Raw genomic sequence first — 17,765 nt, 5'->3', positions numbered from 1 at the left:
CACCACAGGAATTCATTGGTAAACAGTGGTATCTACAGCGCAGTCAGCAATCACAAACACCCTAAATAATTGTTTTTAGTATTTTTTTTGTCATTTTTTCTTTTTGTTATTTTTTTTAAATGATACTTTTAGCTGCTCATTGGAATAAATTCTGCAGCACACGAGCTGTGAGCTTTCGAGTCGCCGTCAAAGGACCGTAAGGCTTTCCTGGCTCCCTGGGCACCGCGAGGGCGGGAGGGGAGGAGGGGGGCGTCTCCGGGGGCGCGCACGGGGACTCCTTTGGTTATCTGTCACTGAGTGAGGGACGGGGAGGGGGCCGGGGTCCTGCTCAAGGGGCACCGAGCCCAGCGGTGCCCGGTGGAGCTGGTGGCGCCAGGCCGGGACCCTCGGCCTCGACGCTCCCCCTGGAGCGTGGCCGCTGGAGAAATGGGAAAGGGCAGCGAGGGGACTGGCCTGTCGCCCCACGCCGCTCGCCGGCCCCGTGCCCAACCAGGCAGTGATCAGGGCCGGCCCCACCGGTGGCTGGCACTGCCCTGCAGGCACCGTCGTGCCCACCCACGTGCCGGGCGCGGCCCCTCGCCTCGCACCCGGCCGAGGGCCAGCCCCGTGCCTGCCCCCCGCCCCGCGGGGAGCGGCCCCCTCCCAGCCCGGCCCCCTGCACACGCCACCACCGCGGGCGCCCCCCACCCCCGCCGCCGCCTCCCGCCCGGAGGGGCACGGACCCCGCAGGGACGGCCCTGAAAGTCTCACGGTCCTGCTGTGGCGTTGCGGACATGTGCAGTACAGTGCATGGCAGTATCAGCTGAGCACAAAAACCCCTCTCCCCACCCCCCTCACCCCACAGCCGGCTAGACGTAGCCAAGACCACGTTCCAAGCTGGTCAGACATGCATGCATATTTGTGAACATTTACATAGGGCTGGCGTCCGCTCGGAGGCTCCCAGGCGTCAGCGACGCGCCGCAAGGGGAGGGCGGTGCTCTCACCACCACCCCAGCCACCGCCTCCCGTCACCCTCCTCGCTAATTAATCATGCAAAACAACGGCCACGCGGGATTGACGGAGCCGGGTGGCAGTGTGGCAGCTTCTCCTCCAGCCCCGTCGCCCAGCCCTGCACGGGCAGGGGGATATGGCAGCGGGGGGCTGCTCACAGCTCCCCCAGCGCCAGCCAGGGCAGGGCCAGGCTAGCACTGAAAATACACCACGAGGTTATGAATAAAACTCCCTGCTCCGGGGGCTGGGGGGGCACCCGCCGCAGTCCAGCTGGCCCCTGCTGCCCACCGGCCAGGGACACCGCGCCACGCCGTCCAGCCAGCAGGACAGGGCACGGGGCTACCTTGATTTACATTGTCGGGACAGAGAAACGAGAGCAGGAGCTGGGGGCCAGGCAGCACACCGGGGACACCACATGCCCATGGCCACGGGAATGCGGGGCTGACATCCCTCCTCAGGCCTGGCTGCCTCATGGGATGCCACATGACTCAGCCCCGGGAGCTGCCAGGCACGGGGGAATGAATAGGGAGAGGGGCCAGGGCCATGACAGCACCGTCCTCCCACTGGTGAAAGACCCCAAGCAGCCATAACCCTCCGGGGCTCCCTAGGGCACCTGAGGCAGGAAAGGGGCTGAGCCGGGCTGCATGTGAGAGCAGGGACAGAAGCATTCCTGCCTTCCTGCCCCAGCCATGCCGCAGGGTTGCTGGTGTCCCACCTTGGCCACACCTCCTCTGGACGTCCCGGGGCCTTCCGCTTGGCTCGGGGTGCCGCCAGCATCAAACCTGCGGCGCTCCCTCCTCTCTCCTCCCTGTGTCCTCCTCGAGCAACGCCGAGGGGAGGAGCTGCCTGCGCGCCCCTGGGGCAAACGGCCACGGAACCAAAATCGTGACAGAAATGGAAACAGGAAAAAAAAAAACTATCGTAAAAAAAAAATAGTGACAAAGGGAAAAACCACTAATTCCCTAGCGGAGTACAAAGACCTGGAAAAGTGATGGAGCAACAACAGCGTCTTTGGAGCGCGGAGGGCACGGCCACGCGCCTCCCGCCTCCAGCACAACACGATTCGGGGCCCTGGGAGCGCAGCGGGCAGGCGTCCGGCCGAGTCCGTGCCCCAGCGGGGAGGAGGAGGGCTGGCCGGGAGCCCGGACTGCTCAATGCTCACCACATCCGAGGAGAGGCTTTGGGGAAGGGGGTAAGCGCAGGGTCAGGCCCCAGCAGCGGGCAGCGGCCCTCGCCCCAGCCCAGCGACCTCATCCTCTAGCGAATTGTGCGGCACAGCGCCCGCCAGCTTCAGTCCGCCTCCCGCTGCACCTCCGACGCGTCCGCCCGGCAGATCGGGCACGTGCGGTTCGCCTGCAGGCAACCAGAGACAAGGGCAAGTGAGCGGGCACCCCATGGCACCAGCTGCACCCACACCCCACTGGCAAGGGCTGGAACCACATCCTGGGACTCCCTTATCCAGCCTGGCACAGTGCTTGACCCCAACTCCCAGTGCATCCATCCTGTGCTGCAGGGCACTAAGGCCACCCAAAAGGCAGCACCCAGCACCCACAGCACTCCAAGAAGCCACCACGCTCCCCGCAGAGGGCACACGCAGTACCTTTAACCATTTGTCGACACACTTGGCGTGGAACTCGTGGTTGCAGGGCAGGACGCGGAGAAGCTGCCGGGCCTCGAAGTCGCTGAAGCACACAACGCACCTGGGGGAAGCAGCCATTAGTAGAGCCCCACCTCCTCCAGTCACGGCCCCACCACCAGCCATGGCCCCCAGCACCTCAACAGGCCCCCCATGTGCAACCTGGGCTCACTCACAGGGTCTGCTCGGACTGGTGGCTCTCAGGGTTGAAGCGGTAGGACGGGAGGTGCTCGATGTCTGCTTTGGTGAGTCCCCGTGGCTTGGCCTCCCCCAGCCGCTCAGCCAAGTTCAGCAGTGCCTGGAAGGAGATGCAGCGGCCGGCTTAGCTCATCTGATGTCCCAGCACAGCACCTCTCCAGGCTCTCCCCTCCACCACACCCCCCACCTCCCTCATCCCATCATCCTGTGGGGAAGCTGAGCCTACACACCTCGTAATTCTCCATCTCCACATCATCCACATCCAGGTCTAGGCTGATCGTGGGCCCCACGGCTGTCGGCGACACAGGAAGCATAGAGCTGGGGGGAAGGATGGGACAGTCGGTGTGGGGCCACAAACCCCAACCTCCGCCCTGGCATCCCCATGGGGGCAGAGCCACCTGTGCCAACACTGTGTTACTGTGTGCCCCATCCACAGCACCACCCCTGCCCTACACCATAATCCCTCGGTACTCACAGGAAATAGGGCAGGAAGCTCGGATAGTAGGGGGGCGGCGGTGGAGGGGGTGGCGGTGGGGGCAGCGCCTGTTGCAGACGGTACCGCTGGGTGTTCAGCCGCCGGGGCATCATGTGGGGGTATGGCTGCAGGGAGAGACAGGGCACTCAGGGCTGTGCCAGCCCCACAGTGTCCCCAACCCCTCCACAAGACAGAGACTCACCACGCCAAATGGCAGTTCTTGGTGCAGCGGGTCGTGGGGGAGGTAATGCAGCGGCATGGAGGGCGACAGCGTGGGGGCGTGGTGAGACGGGGGGTACGTGAAGCCCGCGATGGGGTGCTGCTCCCCTCGCAGGTCCACGTCATTGTCTATCCTCTGCAGAGGCTGTGGGGGAAACAGTTAGGCTGGGAGAAGCATCCCATATTACACCTCCCCAACACTAGGAGGACCCTGGGCACCCTCACCCACCACCCCCAGCTCAAACCCACAGGAGCTGCAGAAGGACAAGACCCAAGGTGGTTTTCGTTGGGCGCATCATGTCCCCAACTCACCATGCGTGGATGCTGGGCTTGGAGAGGTACAAACTGCCCCAGGGGGGCCATGTGGGGCGGCTGGTGAGGGGGCACTGGCGGCGGGGGTGGGTGCAGGATGTAATGGTCGCTGGAGATGATGGGGGGGAATGTCTGGTAGGAGACGGGAAGCTGTTGCATGGCACATGCCTGAATCAGCTGTGGGGAGAAACAGAGAGAAAAAACAGAGTCAGACACCTCTGCCCCCTCCCCAGGGTCTCCAACAGACCCTGTGCCCTCAGAAACTTGCACTCCAGTGGGCCTGAGTATCCACACAACCTCTGGGCACTCACGGTCCAGGCTGTCCCCAGGTGTCCCCTGCCATGACTCACCGGGGGTGGGAGGCAGCAGAGCGGGTAGTGCTGTCCACTGAACATCACTGAGCATGCTGGGAGCTGCTGGGTGCTGCACCCAGGGATGTGCTGGCCAGCGTGGATGGGGAAGCCTTGCGTTGTGACAGTGGTAACCGTGTAGGAGAGAGGGACAGGTCCCTGGTGCACCTGAGAATGAGGCGCCAAGGGCACTGTCAGGATACAGCACTGGCTGAGCTGCCCCCATCATGACAGGGTGGCATCAAGGTGTTGAGCACCCAGCACTGGAACACAACACCTGGCACCTCTGTCCCACTGGTGGTGGCCAGAGAAGGGGGCTGAGCGCAGGCTCAGTTTCAGGGAGTTTTGGACCCCTCTTTGCTCCCCACAGACAAGCTGGCACAGCCTCCAAGCCAGCACTGCCACCATAGATGACACTGACAGTTGTAACATGAACAATCCTGCAAGGGGACTATCCCCAGTCCCTGGGAGCAGGGACAACCCTGGCCACACCCAAGCTGGTACAGGGACCCCAGGATTTAAGTGCTCAGAGGACAAGAGCACCAACAGGCTCAGGGCTGGGTGCTCCCAGCAGCAAGTGGCCAGAGGGGACTCAGGGACATGTCACCATCCCAGACACCAGTCCAGGGCCACACTTAGGAGTGGGGTTGGGGCTGCAGTACCTACCTGGTCATGCAGATCCACCATGAATGGGTTCTGGTGGGGCGGGTGAGCGGCTGGGTGAAGCATTCGTGGCGGCGTGCTGGGAAGAGCGTAGGCACGGGGCTCATCTACAGGGATGTGCGGCTGCTGGGGGAAGGCAGGGTGCAGCTGGGGCTCATCCTGGCCCAGCAGGGTTGCCAGAGGTCTGTCACGTCGTCCCCACTGACGCCTGGCAGGGGGGCTGCGGGGCCACCGCAGGAGAGAAACAGAGCAGGAGTGACCCCCCAGGCCAGGGGCACCGCAGCCCCGGGCAGGGTGGCTACAGGTGGGTCAGTGCCAGCCCAGTGCCCAGGGCGAGATGCTCAGGGCATTGTGCCAGGCCACATCAGGCTGGGCAGCTCCAGAACCAGCTTCTCTGCTCACTCTGCGAGTGCCCTCTCAGTGTCCGCAGCACAAAAAGGACCCCTGCTCCCCAGGGACCCCTCAGCCAGGCCAGGTGGATGTGCTTCCCTGTCAATCTCCCCCCAAGTCGCCTGGGAGCCGGTGCCTTGCCCCAACAGGGCCAGAGAACCAACCCTGCGTCCCCACACGCCGTGGGGGACAGGGCTCCGCACTGCACCCCGTACCTTCGCCGGAGGTGGTCGGGGCTGCTGCAGGGTCCCCCCGAGAAATGACGCTGGGCAAAAGGGGCAGAGGGCGGCCGCCTATTCACTGCCAGTTCCCATGGTCGCATTGGTGACGTCGGGAGGCGGATGGGCACGCGGGACCTCAGGCTCCAGGCAGGGAAAGACACCAGCACCTTGGATCCTGTGAGAAGGACAGCCGGGTCACGGCACCTTAACCCCTGGGGCTGCACAGGGCTGCAGGAGCCCCCAGTCCTCCCCATGCCCCAAGCCAGCACAGCACCACCCCAGCTCACTCCCTCACCATCTGCTTTGGGAGAGGGAAGAAAGGAGGCACTGAGCAGGGCTGGGGCAGCCACTGCACCCACAGACATGCTAGAAGGGGAGGGAGAGGAATTGCAGCCTGCTTGGCCCCTGCTGTGCCCCTAAATGCTGGGAGTCACACCACCCTTTTCATGCCCAGAGACCTGCACAAGTGACACTGAGCCAGCCCAGCGCCACTGTCCCCCCACAGCTCACCCTGCTGCTCCCTCCCCAAAGGGATCGTGATGCCAATGGCTGGAGCTCTTGCTGCTGCACCCACCCCCTCTCCTGGAACTGGATACAGCTCTGAGGGGGATAGGAAGAGCCCATCTCCACCCCATCCCCCCATTACTGTCCCTCCCCTGCATGGCCAGAGCTACCCCCCCATGTACAACACTGACACAGAGTGAGAGAGAAGCACTTGTTTTTGGCACAGAGAAAAGCAAGTAGTGAAGGGCCCTGCGGCTGTGGCAGCATCCCGGCTGCTCGATGGCCAATGGGGAGCCTGAGCAATGGCGTGGGGGGTTTCCAGCATGTCCTTGGCCAAGATAGGCTCCAGTGCTGGTCTGGGGGCTGCTCTCTATTGCTGGACTCCTGCACATCCTACTCTGGAGTGACACTGCTGCCCTGGTGGCAGGCGCAGGGGCTGGTGAGGGCAGCGGGGCTCACGGCCCTGCTGTGTCAGGGCTGTGCACCTCAACTCCCTGCTGCACACAGGGCACAGCCACACATCCCTGTGGAGCAGGGGACAGGTATGGGCTGTGTCAAAGCCAGGCAGGCAGCTCTGCTTCTCCAGCTGCTTCCAGATGCAGTGGGACAGTGGGAACACAGGCAGGCGGACTGGGAAGAGAGCCCTGGCCCTGCCCCATCCCCCCTCCCGCACCCAGGCTGGCTGGTGTCCTCATATCAGAGCCCCCTCCCACCACACAGTTCAGTCCCCCCAGTCTCAGTGAAGCTTGGCACTGCACAGAGGAGACATCTGCACGTGGGACTGTGCTTCCCCAGGCTCTGGTTTCCAGAGTCCCAAAAGGGCCTTCCATGGCTCCATGTGTGTCCAACACCCTCCCTGGGCACCCTCCCACTGCCCAGCTTCCTTCAGCCTCCACAGTCGCAGCCAGCAAGCGGAAGCAGCCCTGGCCTTGGCACTGCATCCCACCTGCCCCTAAATCCAGCTCGCCTGCAGGCTGGTGCCCTCCCAAACCAGCTCCTTCAGCCCCACCTCCTCCTCAGTGCCCATGGCAAAGGCACACTGGGGGCAAGAAGGGCACCTGAAGCCTGGGGAACACTGCTCAGCCCCAGGACAAGGCTGAGAGGGGGTCTCAGCCCAGCAGCGAGAAGCTGCAATGTCACTTTTGGGTGATGGGCATCGGCAAGCACAGTGATATGTCACCAGGGCGAGCTCTGTGCCACACACAGGTCTCTTCTTAACCTCACTTCCATCTACTACACTACTGTAAAAGCTGAAAGCAAATTTCTCTCTTTGTTTTGAGAGGAATAAGGAAAAACAAGCAAAAGCCACAGGCTGAACCCCAAGGAACCTGTCTGTGACTGCTGCCAGGGAAGGGGGGTCTGCCAGAGCAGGGGGGTCTGCCCCACGGGGGGTTTATTCTGTCCCCCTCAAGGCTCTGCTCGGCTGCCGTGTTCCCCTGTGTGGGCTGGAGGCCGGGGCACAGCAGCAGGCCAGGTTTAAGCCCACTCCCCAGAAGCCTCCCTGAGCTGTTACCGCTTCCAGTTCCACATCCTCACTCTCGGAGCACACGTGGTACCAAGGCCCTGCGTGACCCGGCAGGCACCTTCTAGACCAGACACCACAGGGATGGGCTTCGGGATGGGCAGTGCTTCCGCAGAGGCACACTGAAGCCACACAGGGACTCGCCTGTTCGCGGGACCTCCGGAGCAGTGGGGGCTGCCTGGGCTCCCAGCACCCCAGGACGGCACCTCGAGGCGGGACATCCCCGACTCGCGGACACGGTGGTGGCCCGGCCCCCGTCCTGCCACAACCAGCACCCCCAAGGCACCCACCCTCTTGCCCCACGCGGGCACACCCGGCTCTCTCCGTCGCACTCGTGGCTGGGAGCCAGCGGCCACCCCGGGCAGGGTGGCCGTGACCCCGCGGAGGCCACCGCAGCCCCACACCGAAGGGCACCGCGATCCCCGCAGCCCTTCGGAGGGGCGGAGGGAGGCGACTCCCGGGCCCCGCCGAGAACAAAGTTAGCAGCGCGCCAGCGCTCACGCCCGGTGCCATCTGCTCGGGCAGAGCCGGGCTCCGGGGCTGCCGGGGGAGCCGCCCGCCCCGACGGTGCTGCCAACCCGCCGCCGGCTCCGTCCCGGCACCCCCAGCTCCCCCGAATCCCCTTCCCCGCCGCTCCCCCGGGAGCGGGGTCACCGGTGGCCCCGCCGCACCGGCAGCCCCTTCGGAAGGCCGACCCCGACATCAAACCCGACCCGAGCTCGGCTCCCGGATCTCCGGGACGGCGACACGCGGCGGAGCGAGCGGCGCATCCCGGAGCGCACCGACGGGGCGCCCCGCCGTGCAGCACCCCGGGGAGGCATCGCGGCCACCGGCCCCCGGCAGCGCACCCCGGGCCGCGGCTCCCGCCGCAGAGCCCCGCCGGTGCCGGTGTCGGTGCGGGCGCGGAGCTGTGGCTTTAAGAGCGGCCGCTCCGGGGCCATGTGCTCGGCGCCAAACAAAAGCAATAACAAAGGCGGCCGCCGGGCCCCGCCGCCGCCGCCCGGGGCAGGTGCCGCCGAGGGTCCAGGGGGCGGCCCCCGCCCCCGCCCGCTCACGCCCCCCCCCGGCCCGCACGTACCTGCACCGATGGCCTGGGCCGCCGCTCCGGTGCCGCCGCGGCGCCCCCGCCCCCTCCCTCCCGCCGCTCTTTGTTCGCCGACGCCGGGCCCGGGCCTGCCCCCCCCGCCGGCCCGCCGCCGGCCCTCCCCTCCCTCCCTCCCGCCCGCCTCCCGCCGGGCCGGCCCCCTCCCCGCCGCCGCTGTTTCCGGTGCCTCTTTGTTTTGCGCGGCGCGGGGCGGCCGCGGCGAGTGCGTGTCCCTTTAAGAGCCGGCGGGACGCGCCGGGCCGATGCCAGCGCTCGGGGGCACCGGGGGCGCGCGCGGGGGCGGGGGGGGACCGGGGGCACCGGGGGGGGGGAGGCGGCGCGGCGCGCGCGCGTCCCACGTGACCAGGCGTGTCACGGTCCGCAGCCATCTTGGAGCGCGGGGCCGCCACGCGGGGCAGCGACCCCCGCCCGGGACCACCGGGTCGGGCCCGGAACGAGGGCACCGGGCACCCGCTGCCCTCCTCAGGGGGCCCGGCCCCAGCCACCTCACCCCGCCGGGACAGCCCCCACGGCTGGGGGCATCTTACCTGCGGCTGTGTTCCCCCGGGCCCCAGCCCCGTGAGTCCGGTCAGTAGCGGGGACGGCAGCACCGTGTGCCCGGGCATCGCCGCGCTCCCGCTGCCAGATGGGCGGAAAAGTCCGGGCAAGGGGATGGGGAAGCAGGAGATCGGCCCCCCGCCACCTCCCCCACTGGGACGGGAGCACGGACGAGCTGCTCCCCTCCCGCTCTACACATCAACCCCTTGCCCGCACCCACAGCTCTGCCAGGACGTCTCACCCTGTACAAGCTTCTATGCACTAGAAAAGCCCCTTTTGCTTTAGAAAAGCCTCCTACTCTCTCACACTTATTAAACAAGGAGCAGGAACTACTTCGACCATCTCCTACACACCTGCAGCTCACCTGAGCAAGTCCCCTCGCTGGTGGCTAACGCTGGGAGCTGTATGCTGAGAGGCCGAGCCACCAGCTCCCAGGAGCCTTACAACGGGAGGCTGTGCCACCGGCTGCCTGGGAACCACACACCAGGAGGCTGAGCCCCCGGTTCCCTGGCAGCTTGGGAGGCCGAGTCGCCGGCTCCTCGAGGGCCGCTCACCAAGACAAGCCAGCAGCTCCCCGCGTGCCCCCAGAGCCCCGCTCAGCGCCAGTCAGACCCCCCTGCTCAGGGCAGTGCATCACAGCAGCTTCACTGAGAGGCAGATGCTGCAGCCGAGCCAAATTTCCCCCGGTTACAACGCACACTTAGAAATTCCCAGGTAGGCGAGCGAGCCAGCCGGCAGCCCTGATGTAATGCCTATAAACCAGCCTTCCCCTGACAGCTGGGTTTTAAAGTGCTAACAACCAAAAGGGAGCTAATTAATTTGTAGCATCACCCCTTTCAAAGAAGACCTCAGCTCAATGATTTAACAATTCAGTAGCTCATCACTGCGATGAGCAGTTGGATTCAGCTTTGCCCCATCCCAGCCCTGTGCCTAGATCCCTCCAGGCCCCTCTCAAGGCCAGTTTGACAGCTCTTACCCCCTCACCTCAAATCCACGAACACAGGAGGAACCACACCAGGCTCAAGGACCTCCCAGGACATGGAGGATCCAGGGGCAAGCTCCCTCTACCACGTCTGTCAATGGCACCATGGCCAACTGCTTCTGTCCCCATAGTAGGGGACACAGGACAGGAAGGCAGCACAGTGGGGCAGACCTATGATGGAGTCAGATCCATGCGCTCACACAGGCACCTCAGGAGGAACAGCCAAAGGACTGAATCAGCCCAGATCTGAACAACCACCCTCCAGGTCTGCTCTATTACAGCCTCTTTGGTCCAAGATTTGGGGACTAGAGGGAAGAGAAGGAAAACAGCACTCTGCCCTTTGACCTTGCCACTGTTTGTGAGCAGAGGCAGCACTGCACCTTCACAAGGCTGCCAGGACACAGCCTGATCCTGGACAGAGCACCGGCAGCAGGCAGAGGCCACAGATGGTGGATATCTGTGCAGACACTCCCTGCGGACCCGCTCCAGCGTCACCAGCTCCCCCGTGGCCAGCAGCTATCGATGTCCTCAGGACAGCGCTGGGAGAAGCCATCGATGGAGCAGAGCTCACATGCTGCTCCTGCTCCCTGCCCAGCCAGGCTGGATCATTCCTGTGACACGGCCACACTGCCAGCATGGACAGGGCACTGCACATGCAGCTCCAGGGCCAGGGCATGTGGAAGTGGCTCAGCCCACCCTGCCCTTCGCTGTCTCAGGGACACAGCCACCAACATCACAGTGCTCCAGGTGCAAAGCTCTGCCTGAAGAGCCACTTGAGGAGCCCAAGCGATGCTACAGCAAGGCTGGCCACAGACACTGGTCAGTGCATCTGGGCCAGGACAAGGGGCCCCAGCCCAGCCACCAAGACCTGTGACACCTCTGGTGAGCAGGACGCCCAGTGTCAGGCAGCAGCCTCAGAAAGCTCTGTACCTGCAGGGGCTGCTCAGGCTGAACTCAGCTGCTCTGCAGCCAATGGGCGGCCCATCCTCTCCCTCCCAAGAGCTGGGGGCCAGCAGAATGAAGCCTCATCAAGCCCAGGCTCTTAAAGATACCATCTGCTGCTGCAGGCATGCTGCCTTCTTTGCCCCATATATAGGTCAGGTCTGACACAGGATTAGCAAGGGTGATCCAGTGGTGAGAGCACATCTCCCACTGGAGGTTTGCTCTGCCCCCAATGCTCTCCCCAACACCCAACATGCCAATGCCTCGCTTTTGTGCTCTCCCTGGCCTCTCACACAAGTCCAGGGAGATGAAGAGGCCCCAGATCCTTCTCTCTTCTTCTCAGCGCCTGGAGAAAGGTGGTAAGAAACCAGCACCAAGCACGCAGAAGCTCCCTATGCTGCACGGAGCGGGGAGTAGGAGTGTCCCCATGCTACCCAAGGCCCAATCCAAGCACCAGAGGACATGGGACACCCTCACATTGGCAGGGTGAAGCACTTCTCCACTGTGGAGACAGGGGAGTGAGGGGCTCCCTCCCTGCTCCACACACCCAGTGTAGCCGAGTTCACCGGCAGCGGAGGCAGGACGCCTCCGCCTGATCACACGCCACCCACTCCCACCCCCGGGCTGACAGCACTCCCATCAAACGCCTCCAGCCACACACACAGTGGAGGATGCTGACATGAGGAGCGAGTAGCTGCACAGGCAGCGGAACTGATAACGCCCAGTTTCCTGTCGATCTCTCCCACGTGGATTCTCTGATGTCTAATAGCACGGCTGAGCTGCACTGCAGAGGGAGAACTAGCAGCACCTTCCTCCCCAAGAGCCGGAGCCTGTAGCAAGCCAAGACCTCTGAGACATCATCCACACACCTAACACCTACCCCAGCTGACACCATCCAGCAAGTTCAAAGCAGAGAGGAGAATGCTCACAAATGAACAATAAGCTTGCAGCTTGCACAAGCCTTCATTTCCTTAGGACAGGGTAAATAATCTACAGAGATATCTCCACTTTCCTTCGTTTGCCCTAGAAACACCAGCAGAGCCTGAATAGCATGACCAGAAGGCTGCTGGTGCAGCAACTGGGTCCAGCTCAGGCACCTCTGTAGCTGAACAGCATCAAGAAATGGGTTCCACATCTCAGTTGCACATGGGTGGGGGGAGAAGAGCAAATGCCTGGGCAGCCTCCACAGTCCTCCCCTTGCTTCCTACCAACAGAGCTTGCAGTTCAGGACCCCATACTTCTCTGCATTTCACCTTTTAGTTCTCATTTCAAAGAGCCCTTTGCTAAAACACATCCAATCTCTCCTTGGGCAGAGCCAACCCAGGGAGCAGGGATTCAGTCCCCACAGCCCATCCCCACACAGCATCCCTGGAGTCCCCAGCTCACTTGCCACCTCTCCACAAGCATCCCTTCGAGTCCAGCCCACTTGCTACATGCTGTGGACAGTGCTAATGGCATCTGCCAAGCAAGGGGCCAAGAGCAGGAGGGGCTGGGCTCCAGACACCTTACCCACTGCTCCCCAGCTGTGCTCAGGCAGAGCAGCTCCAGCAAAGGAGCTCCAAAGGCAAAGCCAGGAGCTGGTGGATGGCGAAGACCAATTTCATTACCACTCAGCAAAACGAAGCGTCTCTTGAAAGCACTAGTGACAGTCAGGAAGTTGGGCTGGGTGTTTTGTTTTGCATTTTAAGAAGCCTGCGGGGACACCGACAACCTGCAACGATCACTTTCAGAAAGGAGCTCAGAGAAATTCATGATTTTCAGCAGCCACTTACCCTCCTTTGTCCTTGATTTAAGATTTGCCAAGAGGCTGCTTACAAGATGCATCGAAACAGGCAGTGACCACTGCCCTAAATGCGAAGGAGGTTTGCTGCAATATCTCCCCAGTACATCACTCACAGAACCCCACACCAGTGCCTGGGGATGGCTTTAAGAGCAAAAACATGACTTTCAAGCTGACAGCCCCCGCGCACAAAGCACGGCTGTGCGGTGACAAGAGAGCACCCTGGGGCACAGGAGCTGCCTGACCTCTGCTACAGCTCTTGCCAGTGGATTTTTATTGTTCACCACTTTCCTAAAGCGCAGGCACGGAGAGAAAAGCAACTAAGACCCTTGGCTCAAAATGAAAACGCTGCCAGGGAGCCCCACCAGCACAGCAGGGAAAAGACAACCTGCCAGAGGGGACCACAGCTTGGTGCTGCCAGGTTGGGGGGAAGAAGGATCAGAGCATGAGCCCTCCTTTTCCAGGGGCAACAGCGAGAGGTGCTGGAGGCCTGGATCACCACAACACAGGCTCACACAAGAGGAAGCAGCTCCTACCACAAAGCATTGCAGGCCAGTCCTCTGCTCTGTATGATCGAGCTGAAATCCTTCATCCTGCTTTCCAGAGTAGCCAAGGAAAGCCCAGAGCTACAGCTCCACAGCCAGCGAGGCCAGCTCTCCAGGGATCAAGCTGCAGCTGGAAAATAATATTCCCAAGGCCCATCATGAGTGCTGCTTGCTGGGAACACTGCTTGCCTTGCCCTCTGCCATGCAAGCAGCAAAGTAGAGCCCTCCCAAACCACTCCGTTCCAGAAAACCCAAACACCCCATATCGGACAGGGGCACCCTGGGCTGCTCGTGCCCTCCAGGAAATGGCTGCTACCCTGAAATGCTTGCAGATGCAAGGGCGAAGGAAAGGATAAGCACCATGGTGCAGCTCTGCTGCCCCGAGAATCAGCAGGCTGGCTTCTCCCAACACCCCTGCGAGCCAACAGCATGGATCCACGCTGCTCCCCTCCAGAACTGACCTGTCTCAGGGAGCCATGCAACATCCTTGTGCATCTCCGTGAATGCAGGGCTCAGGGCCAGGCTCTCCCAAGTTCCTGCACACCACTGTCAGAGGGCCTTTGGGAGGGCTCCCCAGCACCAGCAGCTTCCTTGGATGTTTTAGCAGCCTCTGGCCACATCAGACTGCACCCTGTGAGCTATGCCTGCCCGGTGGGTAAGCAAACCCCTCGGCCAACCATTCACCTACACAGGGCAGGTGACAAACCATGTTCCTCCAGCTTGGTCCAAGCAGGGAGCCAAGAGATGATGGGAAAATGCTATGCACCGGCTCCTTGATTCAGAAATGAAAAACTAAAAGCATTCATAAGCCAGGCTTTTCCGCCAAAAACCAGCACTGTGCCGCTTGCTGCCACCACCTCCCAAGCCGTGCCCGCGGCTGGGCTCACGTGACAGTGGAGTGGATGCACATGGGAGGAGTGGCTGTAGAGACAGCGTTACAGCTGGTGTCCGACACACGGCTGAGCCCAGTGAGTCCCAGCGCTCTGCAGCTCTGCTTTACAAACCCCGCACACTGCGCAGGTACAGGGGTGTCAGTGACAGCTTGCTGTCCACGGCCCCGGGAAGTGACACCTGGAGGGACACAGCCTCCTGAACTCCCTGATGTCCACCAGAGCGAGGACAGGCCCACACAAAGCCCAAAGGACAAGGAGAGCTGTTCTTACACCAGCCCCAACTGCCCAGGGCTAGCCCCTCCATTATTTGAGCACAGAAGCTCCCACCAGGAAGCAGGGACACCTGGCAGGACAAGCAGGACTTTGCCCTGTCCTGCTCTGCTCCGAGTGACTTCACATCACTCCCCACACTGCCCTGGGTGGCAGGACTTGACCAGCTCTGCAGACACCTGAGAGAAAAGTGCTGCAAGCTGAAGCCCAGCCCCTACCTGCCAGCTGTTATTTCATTCCTCTAACAGGTCCATAAACAAAGGATAATTAAATCTCCCGTAAACTCTCTTCCATTTAAAATAAAAATCTATAGTCCCTATTTCATTAGCTGGCTCTGGGTTTTACAGCTTGATCAATTCCCCTCACAGAGCCCCAGTCCGGGGCAGGCAGACGCAAACACACAGCTTTCACGGTGCGGATCAATGGGGATTCGCAGTCTCCTCTCCCCATTCCTTGTTCGTCACTCACCAAAGGGAGCCAGGCAGTGCAGCAGGTAAGGACGGTGTGTTTCACTGCTCAAGGGAACACCACTGCCATGTGTGGCTTCAGAGGTCAGAGTTAGCACCTGGCAAGAGTGGAGGCAGTGACAATTCTCCCCCTCCAGTGAAGGGAGAGCCCAGCATGGGGCCCCAAAAACACAGCCATGACCCTAAAGGCAAAGCAACACAGCACACAGGCAAGGTGATACCTCCCCACTTGCTCCACAGTGAAGAGGGACAAGGCTCAGCCTCCCATGACTGACAGCTGAAGTCAGAGCCCACCAGAAGCATCAACTGAGAACTAGGAGCAGCCACCACAACTCCAACCTCTCCACACACAAAACGGAAGAGACTCGTCACAGAGACCTGAGTACACAGGCTTCCCATTTCCTGCCCTTCCAGGCTCTCTGCTGCTGCTCTGCCACACACCACTTTCGCCCTGCCACCCTGCCAGTCTGGTGGGCTCTAGATGGCTCTCATCACCCCTGCAAGCCTCTCCCTCCACTGCAGTGGGAGCTTCCAGCACTGGCAGCAGATGGAAGGATCATAGCAGCAGCCAGAGCTGCACAGAGAGCAGCCAGGCAGAGCCCACGGAGCAGAGATCAGCGTGCCAGGCAGTCCTTGCCCTGGGCCAGCACCCAGGTGCTACCCAGTACCTATGACACCATTTCCCTCCACTCCAGGCACGTATCCCTCCCTCCCCTGGCCTTTGCTCATCCAGAAAGCAGCAAGTTGCCACAGTCCTGGTCATGCCAGAACACATTGTGGAGGCAGCCCCAGGGGGCAGGTCTAGAAACCCTGGCCCAGCGAGCTTTGCCCTGTCCACACAATGCCAGTGATGGACAGACCACACCACCAGGGCCCAAACCCTTTGGGCAGGCCAGCACACTGGTACTGCCAGGTGACATCAGGGCTGGTCACTGGGACACAGTACAGCCACCACTCAGAGCACTCGCTCCAAGCAAAGCTGGGGGGGACAAAGCCCTGCCACCCCGCTGAGACTCCCTGCACATCTGCAGGGGAGTGACACTGGAGCCTCCCAAACACACACAGGTGCCTCCTGCCTCACCTCCCATGCCAACGCCTGCCCTGTCTCTGCTCCCACTGCGGGGAGGCATGGAAGGGCCACAGTCCACCTGCGAAACCAAACCTACTGCTGAGGGGCGTGATGCCACCCGGCCAGCCCCAAAGCAGCCACCCAAAGGTGACAAACAAAGGCGCCCGGCAGGCACTCTGCATTAGCAGTATTTTTAGACACCACTATGGAGCCGGCCTTATTATTTTCATTGCAACGTGCATAATTACCCACCATGCACCGCAGTGACATCAGACGCAGCCGGCTCCCCTCCGACAGCCGCTCCTCCTCCCGGGGCTCCTGCCTGGCCCCGGGGACCCACCTGCCCTGCCAGTCTCTACCCTGCCCATCTCCCCGGGGCATGAGGCCCCACCTCGAGGGGGACCTCGAGGTCCTGGGGCGTCAGGGCCGACATGAGCACAGGTGGCAGAGGGACAGAGCGAGGCAGTGGCACAGGACGGTGAGGAGGCGAGAACGGGGACGAGCTCCGGAGCTGCGGACACACGGCCAGTTGTGCTGGAGCACAGGACTGGTGCAGAGCTGGCGGACAAGGCACCAGCACAAAACCGAGCAATGCTCGTGGGAAGAGGGACACGGAGAGACAGCACCTGCCTGGCCGCGGGGTTCAACTGCCCAGGAGAGCAAACCCGGGGGCACATCCCAGATGCCCACAACCCGGTCCCACAGGTCCTCCGTGGGACAGGGCTGCCACGGGCCCCGCACACAGCCCACGCTGCCAGCACAGACCCTGCAGGGCCGGTGGCACAGCCTGTCCCACTGCCACCATCACCGCCCCGGCAGTTCAGGTTCATTTGTCTCCTACCTCTTCCCCAAACGCAACTTCCCGAAGAACTTCACCACTTCCCCTCCCGTCCCCTCTCACAGGCACGCAAGCCGGGGCTTGCACAGCTCATGGGGTGCAGGGGCACAGCGGACGGGGCACCCCGGGGTGCGCAGCAGGGCAAGGACACAGCACGAGCCTCGGCAGGAGCCGCCGACCCCCGCCCGGCCAGGGCCGCGGGAGCCCCCGAGAAGGGGGGGGCTGGCAGGGATTGCCCCCCTCCCCGCTGCCCCGGGCAGGCCCCACCACGGGGGCCTTTCTCCCCGCGGGGCTCTCCGGGCACCGGTGGCTCCTCCCACCGCCGTGCGGCCGCACCGGGCCCAGCTGCGCTTTACGGCCGCTCCCCCGGTGTCTCGGTGTCCCGAGCAGTTGCCGCCGCCCCCGCCCGCCCCGGCCATCCGCCCCCTCTGCGCACCGGGCCGGGCCCGGCCCGGCCGCCCCCGCCGCACCGGGCCGCGCTCACTCCGCCAGCCCTGCATCCGCCCCATCGCTCCGGGCCCTGCCCGCCGTCCTCCCCGCCCCGCTGCCCCGGCGCTGCCCTCCCCATTCCCTCGGCCCCGGGCCCTGCCCGCCGCCTCCACCCCGGGCACCGGCCCTGTCCGCGCAGCCCGGGCCTGCGGCCGCCGCCGCACCCCGTACCTGCGGGAGGCGCTCCCCCGGCGCTCGGTGCCGTGCCGCGGCGCTGCCCGCCGCTCAGCCCGCTCGCATGGCGCGGCGGCCGGGCCCGCCGGGCTCCGTGTCCGTGCCGCTCCCGGTGCCGCTCCCGGTGCCGCTCCCGCTCCGGCCTCAGCCCCGCCTCATGGCGCCCCCGCGCTCGTCGCGCCGATGGAACCGGC

At 63.2% G+C, this 17,765-nt stretch overlaps 1 protein-coding gene across 4 annotated transcripts; it reads right to left on the bottom strand.

Moving 5' to 3' along the window:
* Positions 1-658: 658 nt before the first annotated feature.
* Positions 659-17,685, bottom strand: RNF44 (ring finger protein 44). 4 transcript variants are annotated; one of them, XM_027682962.1, is made up of 11 exons: positions 17,569-17,685; positions 5,449-5,629; positions 4,847-5,063; positions 4,181-4,348; positions 3,831-4,007; positions 3,502-3,663; positions 3,300-3,424; positions 3,055-3,142; positions 2,803-2,924; positions 2,591-2,690; positions 659-2,343 (listed from the first exon to the last, which is right to left on the bottom strand). In XM_027682962.1, the coding sequence occupies exons 2-11, from the start codon at positions 5,553-5,555 to the stop codon at positions 2,281-2,283; spliced, it is 1,329 nt and encodes a 442-aa protein (XP_027538763.1). In that variant the 5' UTR covers positions 5,556-5,629; positions 17,569-17,685; the 3' UTR covers positions 659-2,280. The 4 variants fall into 4 exon arrangements, with proteins under 4 accessions (XP_027538763.1, XP_027538761.1, XP_027538764.1 ...); XM_027682960.1 differs by lacking the exon at positions 17,569-17,685 and adding an exon at positions 16,912-17,053; XM_027682963.1 differs by lacking the exon at positions 17,569-17,685 and adding an exon at positions 8,559-8,576.
* Between the last annotated feature and the right edge of the window lie 80 nt (positions 17,686-17,765).

Source organism: Neopelma chrysocephalum, unplaced genomic scaffold, assembly GCF_003984885.1.
Source record: "Neopelma chrysocephalum unplaced genomic scaffold, ASM398488v2 Primary Assembly neopelma1_63, whole genome shotgun sequence".
In the NCBI taxonomy this organism is placed as follows: Eukaryota; Metazoa; Chordata; class Aves; order Passeriformes; family Pipridae; genus Neopelma; species Neopelma chrysocephalum.
This window is presented reverse-complemented; position numbering and strand designations above follow the sequence as displayed.

What these genes read in the sequence shown, in the direction of transcription:
- RNF44 (XM_027682962.1), bottom strand. Translation starts at nt 5,555, where the DNA reads ATGCGACCATGGGAACTGGCAGTGAATAGGCGGCCGCCCTCTGCCCCT. An exon ending in AAGAACTGCCATTTGGCGTG is followed by an intron (nt 3,425 to 3,501) that starts GTGAGTCTCTGT and finishes CTCTCCCTGCAG; the next exon opens with CCATACCCCCACATGATGCC. An exon ending in GTGTCGACAAATGGTTAAAG is followed by an intron (nt 2,344 to 2,590) that starts GTACTGCGTGTG and finishes GGTTGCCTGCAG; the next exon opens with GCGAACCGCACGTGCCCGAT.